At 47.5% G+C, this 20,979-nt stretch overlaps 1 protein-coding gene and 2 long non-coding RNA genes across 3 annotated transcripts in view; 2 read left to right on the plus strand and 1 right to left on the minus strand.

Moving 5' to 3' along the window:
• The first annotated feature begins 1,406 nt into the window (after positions 1 to 1,406).
• On the plus strand, positions 1,407 to 17,649 carry LOC140497099 (uncharacterized). The gene is made up of 2 exons (XR_011964536.1): positions 1,407 to 10,890; positions 17,276 to 17,649. It is a non-coding gene; the product is annotated as an uncharacterized lncRNA (long non-coding RNA).
• LOC140497098 (uncharacterized) lies at positions 11,130 to 17,062 on the minus strand. Its single transcript, XR_011964535.1, has 2 exons — positions 12,239 to 17,062; positions 11,130 to 11,419 (listed from the first exon to the last, which is right to left on the minus strand). It is a non-coding gene; the product is annotated as an uncharacterized lncRNA (long non-coding RNA).
• Positions 17,650 to 20,165: 2,516 nt separating the features above from the next.
• TNRC18 (trinucleotide repeat containing 18) overlaps positions 20,166 to 20,979 on the plus strand; it is a 153,486-nt gene continuing 152,672 nt past the window's right edge. The window contains 2 exon segments of the mRNA XM_072597654.1: positions 20,166 to 20,222; positions 20,224 to 20,392. Coding sequence (XP_072453755.1) covers positions 20,178 to 20,222; positions 20,224 to 20,392 — 214 coding nt within the window. The 5' untranslated portion in view covers positions 20,166 to 20,177.

Below are 20,979 nucleotides of genomic sequence, written 5' to 3' on the forward strand. Positions count from 1 at the left end.
GCTCATGGAATCATATAATCACCTGATTAGAAGCAATTTTACAGGCTATCTAATTTAACCCATGCCTGAACAAAGACTCAAGTCAGCATACCCAACAAGTAGTCAGTCATCCAGCCTCTACTAAAATACCTCTAGTGGGAGAGAACTCACTTTCTCTATACTATTCCATGTTGGGGTGACTATAACTGCTAAGAAATTTTTCCTTACATTGAGCTGAAATCTACTTCTTTGCATCCTCTCACCCAATGTTCCTGTTGTGCCCACTGGAGCAAGAAGAACAAATCTAATCTCTTTTCCACATGAAAGCCTCTCAGATACTCGAAGTGCAAGTATGCTTCCCCTCCCCCCAAGTCTTCTCTACTTCCAAGGAAGCATTCCCAAGTCTTTCCATTTACTCTCGTATAGCACAGTCTTGTGGTCCCTCACCATTCTAGCTTCCCTGGTCAGGATACCTCTCCGTTTATCAATGTCATACCTAAGATGTGAAACCCAGAACTGACCACAGTATTTCAAGGGCAGAACATAACAGGTGAGACTATCTCCGCCCCCCCCCCCCATCCCTGGAGGTTATTTATGCTTTCCTTAAAATAATCTGAGATTGCATTAGTTTTTGGATACCAGTATGCCACTGCTGAAACATTGACCTTGCAGTGCTCTCGTTTCAGACAGTTACATTTATCCACCTCCTTCACTAGGTCTCCCACCACATCATATTTTTAATTATATGCTGATTTTGTGTATGTTTTGCATTTATTTACTCCTGTATATATTGTTCCCCATCATTAGCATGCAAGCACCTTGAATACGGGCAGCTAGGTGGCAGAGGACCTGGAGTCTGAAAGATTCATCTTCCTGAGTTCAAATCCAGCCTCAGATTCCTACTAGCTATGTGACCCTGGGCAAGTCACTTTACCTGTTTGCCTCAGCTGTAAAATGAGCTGGAGAAGGAAATGGCAAACCACTCCAGTATCTTTGCTAAAGAAAACCTCAAATGGGGTTGCAAAGACGGAAAAATGAGTAAGTGACAATAACCTTGAGCATAGGGATTGCTTTGGTTTTTGCTTGCCTTCCTACCCCTGGCATTCTACCAAGAAGCAGGTAGTTAATAAATGCTTGTCAATCTCTAAAACTTTTTCTCTTGAAGACCAAACTTAACCTCAAATCTCTCTGACCCTAGATCAAGCCCCACTTGGTCACTGATTGACTCAAAATGAATGGAAGCAATGATTGTTTCTATTTGGACCAGAAATCCTGAGGGTCTTCCCCTCCCAGATTTTTTTTTTGAAGAGGCCACTTCAGTCAAACTGAGACCTATTAAAGACCTTAGCTTGAAAAGGCCAAGGTTTCCCACTACATCCTGGGCCATCTGCAGTTGTCTTGATCTATATCTGTTCACTGGACCCAGGTGGCTGGGAGGGTGAGGTGGAGGGGGAATGGGGCTGGTGACTTTGCACAGCCCTCTCTCACTGAAATCCAATTCACTTGCGTGTCATGGCATCACCTCCTCGATATGGTCCTCTTCTAGAACAAAGGGCAAACGGCAGCAGTAATTTTTGTTAAAAGGCTTTGCTTCTTGATGGTGTATGGGTGGGAACAACAGGAGAGAAGGAGTGAAGACACATTTTGGTAAATTTTTAAAAAGTAATTAAAAAAGAAATACTTGCTGAATGGAATTAAAATAAATCTCCACCAAATTTCATTTTAATAGATTCAGATCCCAATTCTAGCTTGCCAAGAACTCCTTGAAACCGGGATGTGTCATTTAACACATGAACTATCCTTAGCCATCCAGAACTTGGATCTCCACCCACCCTCCATTTCTGGTCTTCTTCTACCTTATCCTCCAGGTACTCTGAGATCTAGTGGCACTGACCTTTTTTATCTAGTCTTTAAAAAAGATACTCCATCTCCTGGCTCCAGGCATTTTCCCTAGCAGTGCTTCAGCACAGAATGCTCTCTCTCCATATTTATGTCCCCTGACTTCTCCCACTTCCTTCAAGACCCAGTTAAAATCCCACCTTTTACTCGAAACCTGTTCCAATCTACCTTTAATTCTAATGCTTTCTCTCTGTTGATTATTTCAAATTTATCCAGTATACAGCTTTCCTCTGTACATGGTTGCTTGCATTAGACTATGAGCTTCTTGAGATCAGGTACTGTCTTTTTACACTTTTCTTTGTGTTACCAGCACTTAGCACAGTACCTGTATATACAGCAGGCGTATAATAAATGTTTATTGACTGAGTATTGCCACCTGCCAATTTGAAAAGCATGATATTTAAGTATTTACCCAAATCACTAATAAAAATGTGTGTGTGGACTAGATTTGCAGTCAAAGGTTACAGGTTCAAATATCTGCTGTGTTACATCTACACAACTAAAGGCAAGTCACTTAACTTCAATGGAATTCACTTATTTCATCTGTAAAATGAAGGGGCTGGATTATATGACCTCTAACATCCCTTCTAGCTCCAAATGTTTGTCCCTAAGATCTTATGACGGCCCACCTTTTTCAGTTGACATCAGACTTATCAATGGCTACTCTTTGAACCTGGATATTCAACCAGTCCTTTTGTTGTTCAGTCACGTCCAAAACACTTCATAATCCCATTTGGGTTTTTTGGGGGCAAAGATACTGACTGCCGTGGCTCATCATTTTCTTCTCCAGCTCATTTTACAGATGAGGAAACAGAACCAAAAAGGATAAAATGACTTGCCCAGGGTGACATAGCTAGAAAGTGTCTGAGGCTGGATTTGAACTCAGGTATTTCTGAGTTCAGGCCCTGCATTCTACTCACTGTTCCACCTAACTGCCACTTAACAGTACTTTTGTCTTATCTCACATCTCTCTATCTTGCCTGTAAGAATAAAGACAAAATGCCTGGGCAAAATCTAAGTGGATGATATCCATAGCATTTCCCTGATCTTTCAGCTTAGTAAATCTGTCAAACAGGAAATGAGGTTAATTCTATCTGCTCTGATGAAGACTTACTGGCTCTTTGAGATGGTTCCTTCCTTTCCTAGGGGTTTACTAAGTATGCTTTAAAAACAAATTATAGATAAATGTTGGAAAAGATGTAGGAAAATTGAAAACTAATGCATTGCTGGTGAAATTGTGAACTGATCCAACCAATTCTGGAGAGCAATTTGGAACTATGCCAAAGGGCTATAAAACTGTGCATGCCCTTTGACCCAGCAATACCACTTCTAGGCCTGTATCCCAAAAAACCCCATAAAAATGGGGAAAAGACCCACATGTACAAAAATATTTATAGCACCTCTTTTTGTGGTGGCCAAGAATTGGAAATTGAGGGGATGTCCATCAACTGGGGAACGGCTGAACAAGTTGTGGTACATGAATGTAATGGAATACTATTTTTCCATAAGAAATGATGAGCAGGTAGATTTCAGAAAAACCTGTGAAAGACTTACATGAACTGAGGCTGAATGAAGCGAGCAGGACCAGAAGAACACTGAACAATGACCAGCTTTGACTGCCTTAGCTCTTCTCAGCATTGGAATAATCTAAGACAATTCCAAAAGACCCATGATAGAAAATGCTATCCACGTCCAGAGAAAGAACTTTGGAGTCTGAATACAAATTGAAGCCTACTATTTTCTCTCTTTCATTTTTTGGTTTTTTTCCTTTGGTTTTTCCCTTTTGTTCTAATTCTGTTGCTTAAAAACAACATGACTAATGTGGAAATATGTTTAATATGATTGTACCTGTATAGCCTACAATTAGATTACATGTCTTCTTAGGGAGAAGAGGAGGGAGGGAGGGGGGAAATTTTAAAACTCAAAATCTTTCAAGAGTGAATGCTGAAAACTAAAAATAAGCAAATAAATAAATTTAATTCTAAAACAGACACAAAACCCCCCACATTATAGAATTGTGCCAGGAAGATGAGTTGAGCTAACTGACCTACAATTTGAATACTCCATTCATTTCTTTTTTAAAGAAAACTGGCACATTTGCCATCTCCAATCCTTTAGGCACCTGCCCCATTCTTCATGATCTTTCAAGGATTCCTGATGGTGTCTCAAAGAATACATAACATGTATTTGTACTTTCATTGATCAAGGACATAGTTCATTTGGACCTGGTTACCTGAACTCATTAAGGGCAGCTTGGTGGTCTCTTACTGTCTTCTCTACTTATCTAGAATTTCAAACACCCTGACAGCTATTTCTGTTCTTTCCTTCCCAGGCTTAAAGCTCATTCTCCTTTGCAGAAAAAACAAGAGACTGAAGGAGTTTACCATTATCATCGTCCTATCCACTTCAGTCAGGAGATGGTGTGTTATGTTTGAGGAAAAGCAAGATCAGAAAGTATATGGAAGGCAGTAAAGTAGAGGACTTTCTACTTTAAGTAAGGAGGGATCCGGTTTTTTGAGTTTTAAAAGTCAAACAGATGATTTTATTTCTTCCTCAAGAAGCTGGTTCCTCCTGGTTAGTGAGAATCAGATTCCAGAATACTATTTCCCCTTGTTGGTTACTCTACTTTTTGAAAGATCAAATGATCATTAAGGCAAATCATGAAATCAATAGCTGCTCTGCTTTTTTTTAGGAGGGAAACAACAAATATCTGGATAGCTGAAGTACCCCTTCATTACTATAAACCTCTATTCTAAGTTTGTGATCTGTTTCCCAAACTTTTCATCTCTTTCCTCTTTCTGTTCAGGTGGTCTGTAGTATACTCTGATGACAATATTTCTTCCTCCCATCCTATTTCTTTTAAATATGGTATCCCCTCAGGCAACTAGGTGGTATAGTGAAGAGTCCTGGAGTCTGGAAGACCTAAATTCAAATCCCCCCTCTGACCTTGGGCAAGTCACTTAAACCTGTTTGCCTGTTTCCTCAAGCAGATGATGCAGTATACTTTCTAAACACACACACACATATATAAATATTTATATGTACATACATACATATATACATAGAGACACATATGCATATATATATGTATGTGTGTGTGGGCATAAGGGTGGGGAAGGGGTTGCTCCTTGGGAGAAAGTGAGTCTTGTAAACATATCTACATAATTACTTGTGTAATTTAGGCCTTTAAAGTATTTGCTCTAGAAAAATCTCCTTTTCATCCAAAGAGGCTGCTTCCTTGATACTCTAGATCACAGGCTTCCTAGACCATTTCCCCTAATTTCTGGAGGGTAGGTTCTGCACAGGCTAATAATAAACTTTAACTCTTTAATTTCCTTTGGCCTTTGGTCACCATAAAAACTGAACTCCACCATCTCATCCTCATACTCTCTGGGACTCAACTCCTTTGGGTAGAAGACACTTCCCTCCATACATTCAGGGGTCATTTTCCTTTATATAAATGATGAACTAGCAATGGTCCTGATTCTTCTGTACTTGTAATGAGCTACTGAAAGTGGAGGGTGGGAGTTTTTGCTTCTAACCGATCATAATTGAAGATGTTGGTGGAGAAGAAAAAGGAACATAGGAGAGGAAGAGGGGAGGAGGGGTGCAGTGAGAAAAGCCTGTTTAGAAAGGTGTTTTTATTTTTTTTTAATCTTTTCGGATTTGTTTTTGGACTTTGAGCTGCCAGCCTGAAGAAGATTGAGAATGGGGTGGGAGGAAGCAAGGAGAGGGAATTTTTCAAAGTAGTAGCCATGGGAAATGTTTTTATTTTCTGCTTGAAAGCAAATGTCAGAGAATAAAAACCTAGAGGGAGGAGGAGCGTGTGTGAAACAGCCTTCTTTCCGAAGACTGTCAGAGACACGGAAGGTGAGAACTAGTTTACCTCGCCTTTCTTTTTTTCTCTCCATCCTTCCCTCCCCACCAGAGAACCCCCTTCCCCTCTCCCCACAATAAGAATCCTTTGATTGTATGATCTTATTGGAAAAAGATATATACAGGACAGCGTAGGGTGTGTGTCTGTATTCTATAGTGCAACACTGTACCTGAATAGACAAATGTGGTGTGTGATAGCCCAGAGATGGGAACATTTCTAGAAACGGTTAATAAAATATGCCTGACCTCATACCCGAAAAATACCTTCCCTTCCTATCCCCCAGAATCACTAGGAACCCATGTACCACATCCCACCAGATTCTGACCTAAGTTTAGTTTTGACCCCAGAGTACCTTAGTGTTGCCCTAGCTTTGACCAAACCTTTTGCTTCCGAACTATCTTCGTAATTATTAGGATGGCTTTCCTTTAATAAGGAAGACATCTTGTTAACTGAATGATCCAGCAAGTCCTAGGGCTTTACCAAACCCATTTGGTTAGAGGTGAGGAAGACACCTTCAGCCCTTGAATTCCTAAGAGTGATGTAGGCAGGTGGGGAAGGAGTCGGAGGGTGGGGTGTGTGGGATCATGGTTGCAGGCTTTAATTTGTGTTGGCCGGGGCTGTCTCCCTAATCAGACTATAAGCTTTTCCAGGGTAGGATATGCGCTCTACCCACAGCACGTTCCCAGTCCACGGAAAAGAAGGGAGCTTGTCGTTACTTTTATACTCTGGGGGGTGGGAAAGGTGGCGACTTTCAAGTGTGATGGCTCGGGGAACTCCAGACCCAGCAGACCAGAGGGGAAAGCCCGGCTTGTATTGGATGCCCTAGGCCTTGAGTTGGAGGTCATCCTGATCGTGGATCTACAGTTAGGAAGGAACTCGGAAGCCATCCAGTACAGCCTTCGTTTGACAGATGAGGAAACTGAGGTTTCGAATTGCTTAAGGTCGTAGTAAGCCCTGACGGTGGCATTGGAACCAGGTCCTTTGAGTTGACAATCCACGCTCTTTCTTTCCACCCTGGCCCTGGGCACTTCCCAGCGCTTTTGCGGGAGGCCGCGGGGTGCCAGCGAGGAGCGCAGTAGGGCTAGGGGCGGCGGGGGTCGTAATCAGAGGCCGTTCCCGCCGTCACTTTCCTCAGCCCCCGGCCCAGCCTAGCCTAGCTTCGCTTAATAGCACAGCAGGGGCTGAGGGCAGGACTCCGGCGGTGCGTTCTGACACTCAAGCAAAGGTTAGGCTGATTGGCATCTCACGCGGAGTCCAAGGCTGGCCTGAGTTTGGCGAGAGGCCTCTAAGGTCACCCCCTCTTTTCCCCACCCCCACCCCTCCAGCTCAGCCCGGTCTCAGAGAGGCCCGAGCGAGGCTTGTCCAGTGCTCAGAAGGCTAAACAGAGCTCGCCAGGGGAATGTTTAGGATGCCCTGGGTGTGGGCAGAACTGAGCCAGACTGAGATTCTTCCTCTCCCCCCAACCCTCCCCGTTGGGGTGGGACTGCCCGGGAGAGGCGCCGGGATAGGCGGCCAAAGGCTGCAGAAGCTCTTGGGCGCCTATGGGGTGAGGGGGTGGGGTGGGGTGGCGTGAAGGGTCGCTTTCAGCTGTCCAAAGCCTGGGAGGGTTGATAGGCTCCGCTGGCATTCTTGGAGCGCCGGACTTGCTGGGATCCCGGGTGGGGGGCACAGAGGGAGGAAAATCGTAGCTATTAATACGCTGAGGCCTGATCCTGGGAGGCCCCAGAAAAGAGGCGCCCCGGAAGCTCCCTCCAGGTTTGGCCGCTGCGGCTATTTCAAGGCTGGAATCCGCAGCGCGCACTCCCCGCTACCGGCCCGAGGTTGGCCCAGAACGAGCGCGAGGAGCCAGCCGTGGCCCAGACCGCAGCGGGCTTTAAGCATCGGGAGGAATCAGGACCAGGGCCGGCGCCAACGCCCCGCTGCCTCCCCCACCTCTCCGGGAGGGTCAGATGCGCTTAGCCTACCGCCAGCGGGAAAGAACCTTTTCAAGACATACCATGGAAGGCACTTCCATCTACAAATACACCCCCTCCCCACTCTCACATTTGAGCCCCCTCTCCTCGCAAGTATACATATGTGCATCCCCGCAAACACCTGGCTGCAGTTTTTCTTACAAGATTCGAGGGGCGGAGGCGATTAGATAGGACTTTCAGGGTCTGTTCTTTCTTAATTCTATTTGACTCCCCGCACCCCTCTGGATACCAGTCCACGGGGTTAGAAATGTAAGTTGCTTAAGGTTGCCGGGAGCCCTTCTGCCAAGCCAGTCTCTGGGGAACCCGGCCGCCTAGCTGATTTATTGGCGGTTTATTTGGAGAAACGCTATCTTCGATTCTGTGTAAAAATGTGTGTACTGGAATGTAACCTTGGGCTGAAAACTGCCTTTTTTTTTTTTTAAGAGAGGGGGAGGAGAGAAGGAAGTTGTCTCTCTTTAGGATTCCAAATCTGGGTTCTCCAGTTCCTTGAGGGTTCTGGTTTAAATAGTAGTGGTTTAAGACATAGATAGAGGCAGCCAAGTTCTGAATTCCTTTCACTGACACCCGCTGTGCAAGACCTGTAAGATCTTGTCCAGCAGCCCTTAAATCCCTGTCCCTTTAGCACAAACAAGCAGCAAGAAAAAAAAATGTATTAAAAACGTACCCATAACGATTGGAAATGTGGCTTAAGCAGATGCGAGATCCACAGAGACTGGTATCTGTGGCAGAGACACCTGGGAGAACTTTGCTTAATTCATTGATCAGGGTTTCTGAAAGCAGCAGGCCTCAATGCACCCTGGACATCTGTCAGTCAGTATATCTTGATGGCCCATCTGTGAGTTTCTGAATGATTACTTTCCCTGGACTTACTGTTTCTGAAACGTTTAGATTTCAGCCTTATGGCTTTTAACATTGACTAATGGTGTTTGCTGTTTTAAAAAGGGGAGCGGGAAGACCAGAAATCTCACCTCACCTCTGAAAAGTACTGAAAAAAACCCCCCCAAAACCATGAGAAACTGAGAAAAAGGAGAAGATAAGAGTATTTTGCTGTCCCCAGAATGTCTGTACTGTAGAGGTCACAAGATTAACAGTATTTCCTTCTCCAGTTAGTAGAGTAATGTAAAATAATTCGTGGTGGAATTAATTAAGGGAAAATAAGCTCTCTCTGGATTTATACACTAGGTTCCCTAGGCACAGCTAACTACATGTTGATGTTTATCTACCTTTATACCCAGGGAAAAAACTGAGGAGACAGAAGTCTGTATCTGGGTCTATGAACTAGCTTTAGAATCAATGGAGTGTTTTCTCAGACTTCCATATTTGCAGAATTATTAAATATTCGTGGTGAATTACAACCCTAGCAGCAAGGAATCCAGTCCCAAGGCTTTCGGGTATCCAAAAGATGCATGCAGGAAGATTTTCAAGAGAGGCAGGAATTTGAAAGTTCTCAGGCAATACCACTCTAGTGAGATACAGGTCTTGGACCAGCTGTTGCCTCGGTTCTGTGGGCCAACTGGTGTGACTCTGGAATCTGGAGGTTACCATCCTTGGTTTGGCTGTTCGAAGTTTACTAGTGTACCACCAGCCTAAGGAACCCCACTGCCAAGTCAGGTGGACCCCTAGCTCGATATGAGTGGGGAAAAAGGCATCAGTGGGGTGGATGGGTAGTCGTAGAGAGGAGAGATTCATCAACTTCCTTTTGGACATTTTTATGAAAGTATTTATGAGAAAATTTTCTAACCTCATTCCTCTCCATCAGCTCTGAGGTCAAGTAAGAATGAGGAAAATTAAGGATATGAGCTAAGTTAAAAACCAGGCCAGAGTGGCAAACATCAGGTGAAGACACCCCAGACCAAACGTGTAACTATCTCACACTTCGAAGGCATCCTTGTTCCACTGCAAACCACTACTTTTAAGGGGTGACCTCCTCTTCCATTGTATTCCCCAATCCTGAATGAACTCAGTCCTGCGCTCCACTCTCCTGTCTGACTGGAGAGAGGTAGGGATAGGTTCCAAACATGGAGCTTCTGGAACTAGCAGTCCTTATAACTCTTCTCCATTTCACTATTTTCGGGAACTAGACTGTGCAGTCTGCTGCTGCCCCTTTGGGCTTTGTAGCTCAGCTCCCAACACTAGCTGCAAACAGGCAGACCCATAGAGGTGCTGAATTGATCCCAAAGCGGCTGGGTCCTCTCTCCCTTATCGTGCAGCTACCCCAAACTTTCCTTCTTCTTGCTGGGACAGCTTCAGGCCCCAACAAGGAAGTGATTGAGCCAGTGCCTGAGCCAGCCTGGAACTCCAAGGCCGATTCTGAGACTCCAGTCACTCCTTGGGGTCCTGTGGGGCCTCGATGAAGACAAGAGCGCCTTGACCGTGGGTTCACAGGGTAGACCTCACAGAGGGCACTCATTGAGTGTTTAGTTTTCTCCAATGCAGTCTCTCCAGTTTCTTGGCCTCCCCGGGACTTTACGCCTTCGGATTGCACTGCACAACGAATTAAGAGTGCCGCTGTCAAAGCTTCCTTACCTCCCTCAGCTTAGTACGGATGGGAGACCTACAGCCCTGCAGAGTTTCTTGGGTTGGAATGGAAAGTGTCCTGGGGCACAGGAAATCCATTTGTTCGCTCTCCTCTCCAGTGGAAGCGTTGGGGCTACCGAAGTCCTGCTTGGGCTTATCTACTAAGCCCCAGCCAGCCCTGACCACCCAACCACCCCCGGCCCCAAACCCTATACGTCAGGATTTCTCTACCGAGGAGATCCTTTACTCTTGCATATGTAAGAATGTAAAAACTAGGGTAGCTGCGGCGGGATCCGGCTAGCCAGAGGGTTTTGGGTCGGGAGGTGGAAGGGGTGACGATTTCTGGCTAAGAAAAGTTCTCCTCTCACAAGGGCGGAAGAACTTGGGCTCTGTGCCTTGGTCACCCGGTGTCGGATTGAGCCGGGACAAGCTAGTTAAGCTCAGAACTGTGGACCAACTACCGAGCCGTAGGGACTGGGGGTAGCCGTGTGTGAGAACAGTCTGGATGTACGCGGTGGGAACGGAGGGACGGAAGCTGGAGAGCAAACCCCATCTCCACCCTCGGTCTAGACGGATCTCTGGCTCCAGTAAGCCCAGATCCCGAATTCCCTCTCCCTTAGTCCATGCCACTCCTGGTCTAAGACGGTAAGAAACCCAAGCCGCTCCGGCTTGAACCAAGATGTCCCCCCTTGGGGACCAAATTCTGTTTTCCTTACCCCCCCCCTCCCGCCCAGATAAGCGCGGTTTTGGGGAGAGGGCAAGTAGTGAGCAGAAGGTGCCCTGGGGGAGAAGTAGGAGATGTCCACTAGTTCCAGACAAGAAGTTGAGGACTATGGGGAGAGCGCTATTAGGAGGTAGAGGAATTCGTAGAAGCTAACACAAGATTTATGGCTGAAACTGTCCTCCCTCGGCGAGGAGTCTTTAATTCCTTTCCAATCAAAACAGAGTTGAGTGTAAGACCCGGCGGGGCCTTGGGATGGGGGCTGCAGCCTTGCCTTTCGCCAGGTCCTTTCAAAAGATAAACGTGGGGGAGGAACCCAACGACCCCCGAAACTGCCTGCCCCCCCATACCCCGAACCCACCCAGGGCAACTCGGGGCTCTCCTCCCCGCGGACCCATTTTCACTTTGCCGCGGGAGGGGCGCAGGCGTTGGCTCGGCTTCTCCGGGTCTTCCCTAGGAGCAAAAGAGGGAGAGAGAACTGGAGACTGCAGCTCGCTAAGTAGTCTCGGGGCTCCCTCAGAGGCCCCTAAGGCCTCACTTTGGTCAATCCCCGAATAAAGCAGGCAAGCTGGGAAATCGGGGGTACTTTGAACCTCCTAGTTTTAAAGGGCTGGAGGAATAGGGGGATGGGGAAAGCAAAAAAAAAAAAAAAAAGCAAAGAAAAATCCCTAAAAAAAAAAAAAAAAGGCAAAAAAACCCAGGGTGTGTTGTCCAGGATAGAAACCTGGAAAAACCCAGACTTAGCCTTGGAATCAAATTCTCAGTTTTATAATTACCCAACCCCTTTTCAATCTCTATTTAAATGATTTTCTTTATCGGGATATAGCCTTTAGGAGAGGATTCCCGGATCGCTCAGCCAGGGATGGGGACGGTGTCATTAAAAAAAAAAAGGCTCCATTTTGGGATTTGCAAAGTTTTTAGCCAGTAAGCATTGTTTACGCCACAGGGCATCGCCGCCCAGGCACTGGGAAGCCCAGCGCTGGGCCCGTGGGGCGGCAGGAAGGACTGGGGCGTGCTATTCGCCCAGCGCACTAGGTCGTCTGGGTCGGAAAGGAGTAGCATTTTTGAGTCTACAAAAGGTGGGGGGCCGGGCTGGGGGGGGTGGGTGGGGAGGAAGAGACGGGAAGACGGATACAATAGTCCCTAGATTTTAGAGCTGTAAGGAACCTAGGAGAAGCTTGTTGGGATTTGGAGTGGAAGACAGCAGAGTCTTCCTGCTTTCCAAGGTGAAAGAGAAGGGAAAGAGGCTGAGGCTGCAAGCAGCGGGCTTACGAGGAGAGATGGCTATCTGGTCCCGGACCGGGAGGAGAGCGCTCTGGGAAACAAAAGAGCCGTTTCTCCCCTGCTAAGCCAAGCAACAACTGGGGGGGAGGGAGGGGAGGAGGAGGCTGTGGATATGAGTGTAAAAGCCTCAAGGTTGGCTTGTCCTTTGATTTAAAAAAAAAAGGGGGGGAGGTATTTTGTCAACCCAGCTGGGGCATGGTTACGTGTTTATGCTACATTCCGTCAGAAAAAAGGCCCCCAGTTCCGAACCGACCGCAGCGAAACAAAAGAAAGCCTTAATCTAATTAACACAGCCCGGGAAGGGAGCAGGGAGAGGGGACATGGGTAGTGGCAGCGGGGCTGGGATTTAGCGAATGCCCTTTCCCTCCACGAATTTTATTCGGAGAAAGCAAATTCAGCCCCGAAGGGTAGTTATCCTCTCTCTTCCCCTCCTTTCTCCCATCCACCTCACGTTCTCGGAAGTGTGGGGGCTTGGGTGGAACCCCCCCCCCAAACCAGCTAAGCAGCTCACACAGGTCCTCTATCAAGTCTGTTTTAAAAATAAAAATTAGAGACTTTTCAAGCATAGCTCTCCCAACCGGCGTGCCGGGGGTGGGAGTGGGGGTGCAGGTAGTGCGAGGGTGGCGAACTGCACAGGGACTTGTAAAGCTGAACGTTTCAGCTCGAAAATGGCTGTTGTGAAGTCGAGCAAAATCCTGCCCGTTCCCGGAGCCTTGGGAGAAAGGGGGGTGGTGGTGGTGAGCAGAGAGAGGAAGGAATTACAAGATCTAGTTTATAAATTTAGGTTTTCGGGGAGTGGGGGGGGGGAGGGGGAAGAAGGCGGGGGTAGCACACCAAACACACAACCCACAATTTTCAAGCGAGGAGAGTAGAGCGAAGCCAATGATTAACACCCCAGCCACCCCGCTCCCCACCCCCAAATAAATAAAAAGAAATTCAAACGCCCGCTAGAAGGAGAAGGGAGCCGAGCGAGAGCCCGGCTGAACCAGCCGCGGGTGGACGCGTTATGCCACGCCGTACCAGCTCGCTCGCTCTGCCTGCTTGGCTTACTGGTGGGGGCTGGGGTGGGGGGCGCTGGGAGACTCGATCCCTCTTATACAACACACGCAACCCTCGTTCATTCCACACTTACACGTTCCTCCGTGCCCCCCTCCCCCCAGGACACAATCGGGTGGTTTTTTTTCCATTACATTCCCTGCAAAGCTGCTGGCTTCGGTTTCCCCACCCAATCCTGCAAGATGGCTCCCAGCTGCTGTTTACCAGACTGACTGCAGCAAAGGGGGGGGGGGGGGGGGCGGGAGGAGAGAAGGAAAAAAAGGGCTTAATTCAAGTCGTGACTTCACTATCGGTGGCAAAGATCAAGGCAATTAAACATTCGCCACGGAATCAGACCGCGCTTCATCGGGGAGGGCCCGATCTTGCATCAACAACCACATTATGCACACACACACACACATACACTCATACACATATTTAGGTCCCATGTAAACATGCCAGCTAGCTTGTTTACTGCTCTGGTGTTAACAGGATCTGTTTTGCATGTTTTCCTCACCCCCGTGTATCCCCACCCTTTTCACACACGCCCCCACCCTTGGTTTAAAAAAAAAAAAAACAACAAAACTTCAGCCTCTCATCTAGGTAACCATTTGATTACATAAAATGTTCCCCAAAATAGCAGAGGTCCTGGATTTGTGGGGTTTGGAGGCACTCGCCCCGCCAAATAGTCTCACTTAAGCTTTTTTTAAAAAACTGAGGTGGGGGGGCGAGAAGATAGGTTGGATGACTGACAAAAGAAAGGGGAGTGTGTGGAGGGGCTGGGAGAGAGAGAAAAAAAGATTGATCAACACAGAAATTGCAGCTTTAATGAAATGCAGATTCTCTTTGCCCGCTGATGAGAAACACTTGAAAAATGCAAGCGCCACTGGCAAACTCAAGACAAACAAGCAGAATTTTTATTAGCAACTAAATGATTTATTGCACACATACCCCACCGTCACAATTACAACGTCTTGTAGCATCCGGGTGTGAAAGCATTAAACATTTATAAAAATATGCTTTCCCTCTACCTCCGCCCTGTCCCCCAAACAGTGAGCGATTAAGCCCTTATTTCTTTAAGTCTGTAATGTTTTAAATTTTTAAAAAATCCTCCATCCAAGAATTTAAGACCTTCTCCAGTGTCTGAGTGAGAGCGGGAGAAAGGGGGTGGCGGTGGGATATTCTTAATCTGAATACCGGCATATATTAAAAAAGGGGGGTGTGTTTGAATTTGCAGGGTTTTCAAAGAATAAAGAACTACTTTTTAAAAAGCTTAGAGAGAGCGCCTGTCACTCATTGCTGCTCCAGTGATCGCTCAAGATCCCTCGGCATTCTGTTCAGGCAGCCATATAAGCTTCAGACTTGCATTAATTTTTCCTGCTTTCACCTCCCCCCATCCCAAGTCTCTCGCACTCGCATTCTCAGCACCCCCCACCCCCACCCCTTCCCTCTCCCTTTTCATCGGGAGGATCCTCCAGCTAATTTGGGAGCCCTTCGCTGTAGTGTCCTACCCAAGTCAGCGTCCTTTTCTCCGCCGAGTCCGAAGGTGCCTGGGTGATATTTAGATGAGCGCTTCCTTGCTTTTAACATACAGACATTGCTTTCCTCCTTGGCTCATTACTATTTTAGTTTCTTTCTTTCCTCTTCTCTCCCTTCCCCCCACTCCCGCCTCCCGCCTTCCTCCCCTCCCCTTCTCGATCTTCTGCTTCCAAAAGAGGGCAGCCTAGAAACCAGCTCGATAGGCTTTGGCGAAGGGCAACTTGAAACTGCCCTCCAGAGACTGAACTTTTTTTTTTTAAATTTATACTGGAATTAAATTAGACCCCCCCCCCCCTCCCCGGCCGCGCCGCCTCCCCGCTTTTTTCTTTCTTTCTAAAAGTCAAGAAAAGAAAATAGAATGGGGTCGAAGTAGCAGAATGCTCTCTTTTCTGAAAGTTTAAAAGAAGTGGATATGAAAAATAAAAAAGGACAGACCGAATCCTTAAACTTGCAGTGATAGGGGAATGCTCTGGGGTTCTCAGGCCTTAATTAAAAAACGACTCCGCTTCCTTTCCTAATCAGAGAACAGGCCCTACTTCTTCCTTTTAATGTCTTGTTAATTTTATTTAGCTAAAATAAGGAAATAGACAACCACCAGATTTTTCATTGTGTTCACAGTGACCGTCTCTCCTATGCACCCTCCCCCTTACTCCCCGAATCTTTTCCCCTTCAAGAGAAAGCCCCAGCTCTTGCTTAACCCTCTCCGGGGAAGTCACAGCGGAGCCAGGAAGGTTCGGTGGTGACTCGGGCTGCAGCTCGGCTCGGCTCCACTCGGGGACTGACTGAGGCTAGCGGGGTATCCAGGCAGCGTTGCCTCTCTGATTACCGAGTAGCTAGCCTTTTAAAATTTTCCCTTCTAACCAGGTACGTACTCTCTTCTCTGCAGGCAGGCAAGCAGGAGAGAGATTTTGCTGAAAGGGCAGTATGGAAAGTACAAAGTCTGGGGAATTGGGGGGACTTTCACCCCCTCCTTCCTCTCCCTTCAGTAGGAGCGGCCAGCAAAGCAGTTAGGGGTTTGGCGGCTGCTTTCCTCTAGCTAAACACATAGCCCCCCCGCCTGCAGTCCACCCCGCCTTCCTTCCAGTTGGGAGCGGAGGATGAGGGGACAGAGAGCAGGGGGTTGAGAGGAAAGGGATGGGGGTGTGGAGAGGCTGGAGAAGAAGACCTACGCCAAGAGTTTTTAATATTGCAGTTTAATAGGTTTCAGAAGGCCCCGCAGAGAAATGCAAATAGGATGAGATGTCAGAATCAAGTGGGATTCTGTACTCCAGCTCAGCCGCTTTAATCCTGTTTTCTGCTCAGATTTTTTTTTTGGGGGGAGGGGTGACGACTCGGAAAGAGGGGTTTGGGAGGGGCTTGAGGACGAATGACTGTAAGTGGCTTCTTCAGCTCCAAAGCACATCAGCTTAGGATTGTTTTAGGCAGGGAAAGCTCTTATCACGCACCCATACCCCCACCTTCGTTTCTATAGGAACCCCCTTTAGAAGATTATATAGACACTCACCCGCTGCCGCCTTGGCCTCTCCAAAATATTAATCATTAACGATCTGACATTGCGTTTCAGGGAGGGACTGGGGCTAGGAAAACTGCGTTTGCTCCCCACCCCCACTCCCATAGAGAGAATGAATGGTGGCTTTGTAAGGAAAAAATAAATCATGTCGCTTCCTCCCTCCCATTCTACACACAACTGGATTGTTACTGCACTGTCCTCCGTGGTTGTGCAACTTGGAAAAGATTTGGGAAGAAAAGGAGATGCATTCTGTGTGTGAGAGAGAGACAGACAGACACAGATAGAGAGACTGAGACAGACAGGCAGAGAAACACAGAGAGAGGGAGATGAGGGGGAGGGAGGGAGAGACTAAGAAGAACGGTTAGGAAGAAGAAAAGCAAACGGCCTCAAAGCTCTCCTTTCTCCTCTGGTTCCCCTGGATCCTACAAACTCTGTAGTCCTCGTCCCTTTGCCAGGTCCCCAGTACGCAGGAAATTGACAGCATTCCCATTAAACAGCGGAATGAAAAGAACTGAATTGCAGCTACAACCATCTTCTACTATTTTGATCAGTCAGCCCAGACTGGAAGGGAGTGGGGGGAGGGAGAGGGAGGAGGAGGGCAAGGGCGGGCGAAGGGGGGGGTCCACTGGTGGAGAGGGGAGGAGGGCTGCCTGGAAACGGCCGGGAAAAATTCTCACCACCAGTTTTGATCATTCAGCCCCGCCGAGGGGAGCCTGGAAACTGCTCGAGCCCCTTGGTCCATAATTGGTTTTATAGGAATGGCTGAGGGCCAAAGTGTTTACATGAGCGTGATTGGCAGCGCGGGGAACCAATGGGAGGTTTACTATGAGATCCTGGCTGGCCAGCCCGGGAGGAGGAGGGAGCAGGGGAACAATGCTGGTTTCATTGCTAAAGAGTTGTTCTCCCTCCCCCACCCCCCCGATTTTTTTTTTTTTTTTTAGATCCAGCGAGAGGAACTTGAAAGGGGGTTGTGTAATGTACCTTTTCCAATCCCGGGCTGTATATGGAGATTTGGGATTCTTTAAACCAGTGCTACCTGGATTTTATTAAAAAGCGGGGACCTCTGGAGAAAGAAAGCTGGATTTTCCAGGAAAGCAGAGCAAGCCGGGTCCCAGAGCCTGTTTGCTGGAGGGTGGAGGAGTTGGCGAGCCGAACGGATGGACTAAAGGACATTTTCATACCAAAAAAAGGAAAGGCGGGCAAAAAGTCTGAGTTGGATATAATTCCCGAGAGGGAAACAAGAACGGGGGGCAGGCGGCAGGATGGCCGAGAGGCGAGGCGGTTAGGCGGGAAGGGGACCATCCGCTCCAGCAGGTAGGTTTTTTCCTAGTCCCTTATTTTTTTGGAAAGTTAAATAGTTGGCTCTCCTACCCCGGTCTCCTACCCACACTAGTCTTACCTGCCCTCCTTAGCCTTAACATCCACCCTTTCCACCTTCAAACTACTTGGGAATGCAGGGACTTTTCTGGGATCTGAGCTGCATTAGACTCTTCGACTATCCCCCATTTTCCCCACCTTAGCCCCCACCCTAAGACTTTACCTTCAGAAAAATACAACCTAGAGGGGAAAAATCTCTACTCTCCATTTAAAAAAATATCCCAGTTTCCCTCCGTGCCTCTGCAGTCTGTGAGAGAGGTGGGGAGAGGGAGAGACATTTTAGATTATAGGCTGTTTTTAATTAAAAGCCAGAATTCAGCCATTTTAACTGCATTTAAGGGAGAAGAAAAGTAGGAATCATCCAAAGCAGCGCACAGAAAGATAAATCAACCCTTTCCGTAATCTGAATAAGAAGCTTCAACTTTAAGCTCTCCCATTTTTTTCTCTTGTGTCCATCTTCTGAAAGCAGTAGTTTAAATTTTTTTTTAAATCAAGTGAAGCTCATCTACCGCTGTGCTTAAGATGGAAAACATGTATCCAAGGTTGTGGCGATCTTAGATTTTAAAAAGTAAATGTTTCATCTGGTAACCAGAGAATGGGAGAGAGGGGAGGGGGACGAGGGACGGATGAGCTGTTTGTAAGTAAAAACCAGGTTAAAATAAGAAACCATTAACAAAGCTGGTAAGAGAAGCCCTGGTAAATGACTGGAGGTAGATATTTTTGGTTCGGGGGTATTTCAAGCTTAAATTATGTGCAAGTCCAAAGGGAAGGAGAATGTGGCAAACTCCCTGCTAGTATTTACTCTGTAGATAAGACACTAGCAAAACCGAATGTTGGGGACTTGTCTACGGGATGTGGGGCTCTAAGACCGGGGATAGATTTGGGTTAGTTTGTTTGGGGGAGATAGCTACTGGGGGTTTTGGTGTAGTTTTTTTTTTAATACAAAAAAATTTCAGTTGTTTGTAATTGCCCATCCCGCTTGCTTTTGAAAAGAGAGGGAAAATGTATCCAAACTGATTCTCCCTTCCCCCTAGAAACCAGCAAAGGACAAATCTTTTAAACAAACAGCTTTAAATTGGAACTTCGGGAATATTTACCAAACAAGGGGGTGGGGAGGGTGGAGGAGGAGGATACTCCCTCTACTGAGAACAGTCAGATTTTAGAAGAGGGGAATTTTTTTCAGCAGTTTATTTTTTTTTTGAGGGTGACTGCATACCCTGAAGTAGATTTGGTACCACCCCCACCCCCCTGCCTCTCCGCTGCCTACCGCCGCCCCCCCCAGTCCAAGGTTAGCGACCTCCCTTTTCCATGCAGGGTCTATCGAAAATGAAACCAAATCTTTTCGTTTTGTTTTTTAAATTTATACCACATCCTAAGGCTAGAATGTATGCCACGTCTCACGGAATTTTCTGAGAACATCCATCATTGAAGGGCAGGAAGGAAAGAAGAAAAAATCCCGACTTGACTAATAAAACCACTTTAAAAGCCTTGCAGCCACTAGCTCAGAGGAATGGAAATCTGCTTATAGTGGATTCAAGAAAAAAAAATACAATTCAAAGAGAGGGCAAAAAAAGGGGAGATGATTTAAACTAAAGAACTTACAAGGTTAAATATTAAACTTTTCCCATCAGATACTAAGCAAATGTTTAGTGAGACATTTTAGTCTTCAGACGCAAAAGGTTTGACAGTTTTTAAAGCTCGAAACCTGTGACATTTTGGAATAAAATATATTTCAGCGGGTGGGATCCGGTCTTCTCGAGAGAAGCAACGCTAACCTCCCCTTCTCTGGCTTAGAATTTCCGGAGAAAAAGGGATGGGGGGGGGGGGGCGGGAAGCCTAGGAAAGCTGTCCCGGGGATTGTGTGTCTGTCTAGGGGAGTTAAAGAGAGCTGCAGTATGCCTTCATTTTTAATATTTTGAAAGTCCAGATCTGAGGAAGACCGAACGGGTAGAAAGTAGCGGTGATTTTTTTTTTAACAGAAATGCGATGTTCCATTTATATACCTTTTTGAGTACGGAAATACCCACTGGGTGTAATGAGTTTCCCTGCCTCGTTCAGGGGCAAAGGGAGACTGTGGGGGGAAAGACACTTGGAAGGTTTTTCTTAGTGGTTTCCCTTTTTTGGTGGTGGAAGGGGTTTTGTTTGTTTTCTCTTCGGGCCGGGAGAGCTCCGCGGGCTCCTGCCTACCTGCTGGCCCGGCTCCGAGCGGTGCTGCAGTACGGAGGAGGGAGCCGTAGGAGGGAATGGGCTCTAACTCCAGGGTTTGTGTCTCTGATCTCTCCCCACCGCAGGCAAAGAAAATGCCCCCAGCGGACTCCCCGCCGGCCGAAGACCATGGAACTACTCCGAGGCTTATATTTTAAACCCCTCTGATTTGGGGTGTGTGGAGGGGGGGAGGGGCGCTGGGAGGGGGGGCGCCTGGGGAGGGGTGGAGGAAAACGAAACGGCTTGGAAGTTGGCACTCAGATGATGGATGGCCGAGATTTGGGGCCTCCCCGGTCTGTCCACGGCCCCCCCCCCTCCGCTACTGTCCGGGTTGGCTATGGAGAGCCACCGGGTCGGTGCTGCCACGGCCGCCGGTCGCCTGCCTTCCTCTTCTGGCCACCTGGCTGCCGGGTTGCCAGCTCCCCTGCCTCCGGGAAAGTACATGCCGTCGGGAATCAACCTCCACTCGCACCCGGGTAAGTAAGGGATCGAGGTCCCGGCACTCGACCTCACTTCCTGGTTACCACTTCTGGATACTCGGTTTCCCTTTCAGTGGAGAGCTGCGGCCTCCTGACCCTCCTGAGTTGCACTGGCCCGAGCCCCTTCGGGTTTCCAAAATCTGATATGAGTAAGAACTGCGGACTTGGGGACGTGGAAGACCCAGGGTTAGGATATTGGGGAGGGAAGCAGGGGAGAATTTCCTTGAAATAAGGCGTTTAGTCGCTGAACTAAATGTACTTGGAAATCTTTCCTGTATGCTCCTTCTGCAACCCTTTCAGTCCACTGGGAGTGTTCCCCTTGGAGGTATGGGTTCTGAACAGACATCCTCTGGCTTCAGGAACACTATCATAACCAGAGTCCCTTCCCGGGAGGGGCAGCGGACCTAGACAGCAGCAGTGTCCATCCTGGGCTGGACAGATTGCTTTTGGTAGGTTTTCTGACAAGGAGAAAACTAGATCTCCCTTTCCCTTTGGGACTGGGCTCGGATCGGGAACTCTGGAAAGCTTGAGAACCCTTGGAGGCTTCAGCTGAAGAGTTCATTCCATGCCCAGTCTACTCTTTG

Source organism: Notamacropus eugenii, chromosome 3, assembly GCF_028372415.1.
Source record: "Notamacropus eugenii isolate mMacEug1 chromosome 3, mMacEug1.pri_v2, whole genome shotgun sequence".
Lineage (NCBI taxonomy): Eukaryota > Metazoa > Chordata > Mammalia > Diprotodontia > Macropodidae > Notamacropus > Notamacropus eugenii.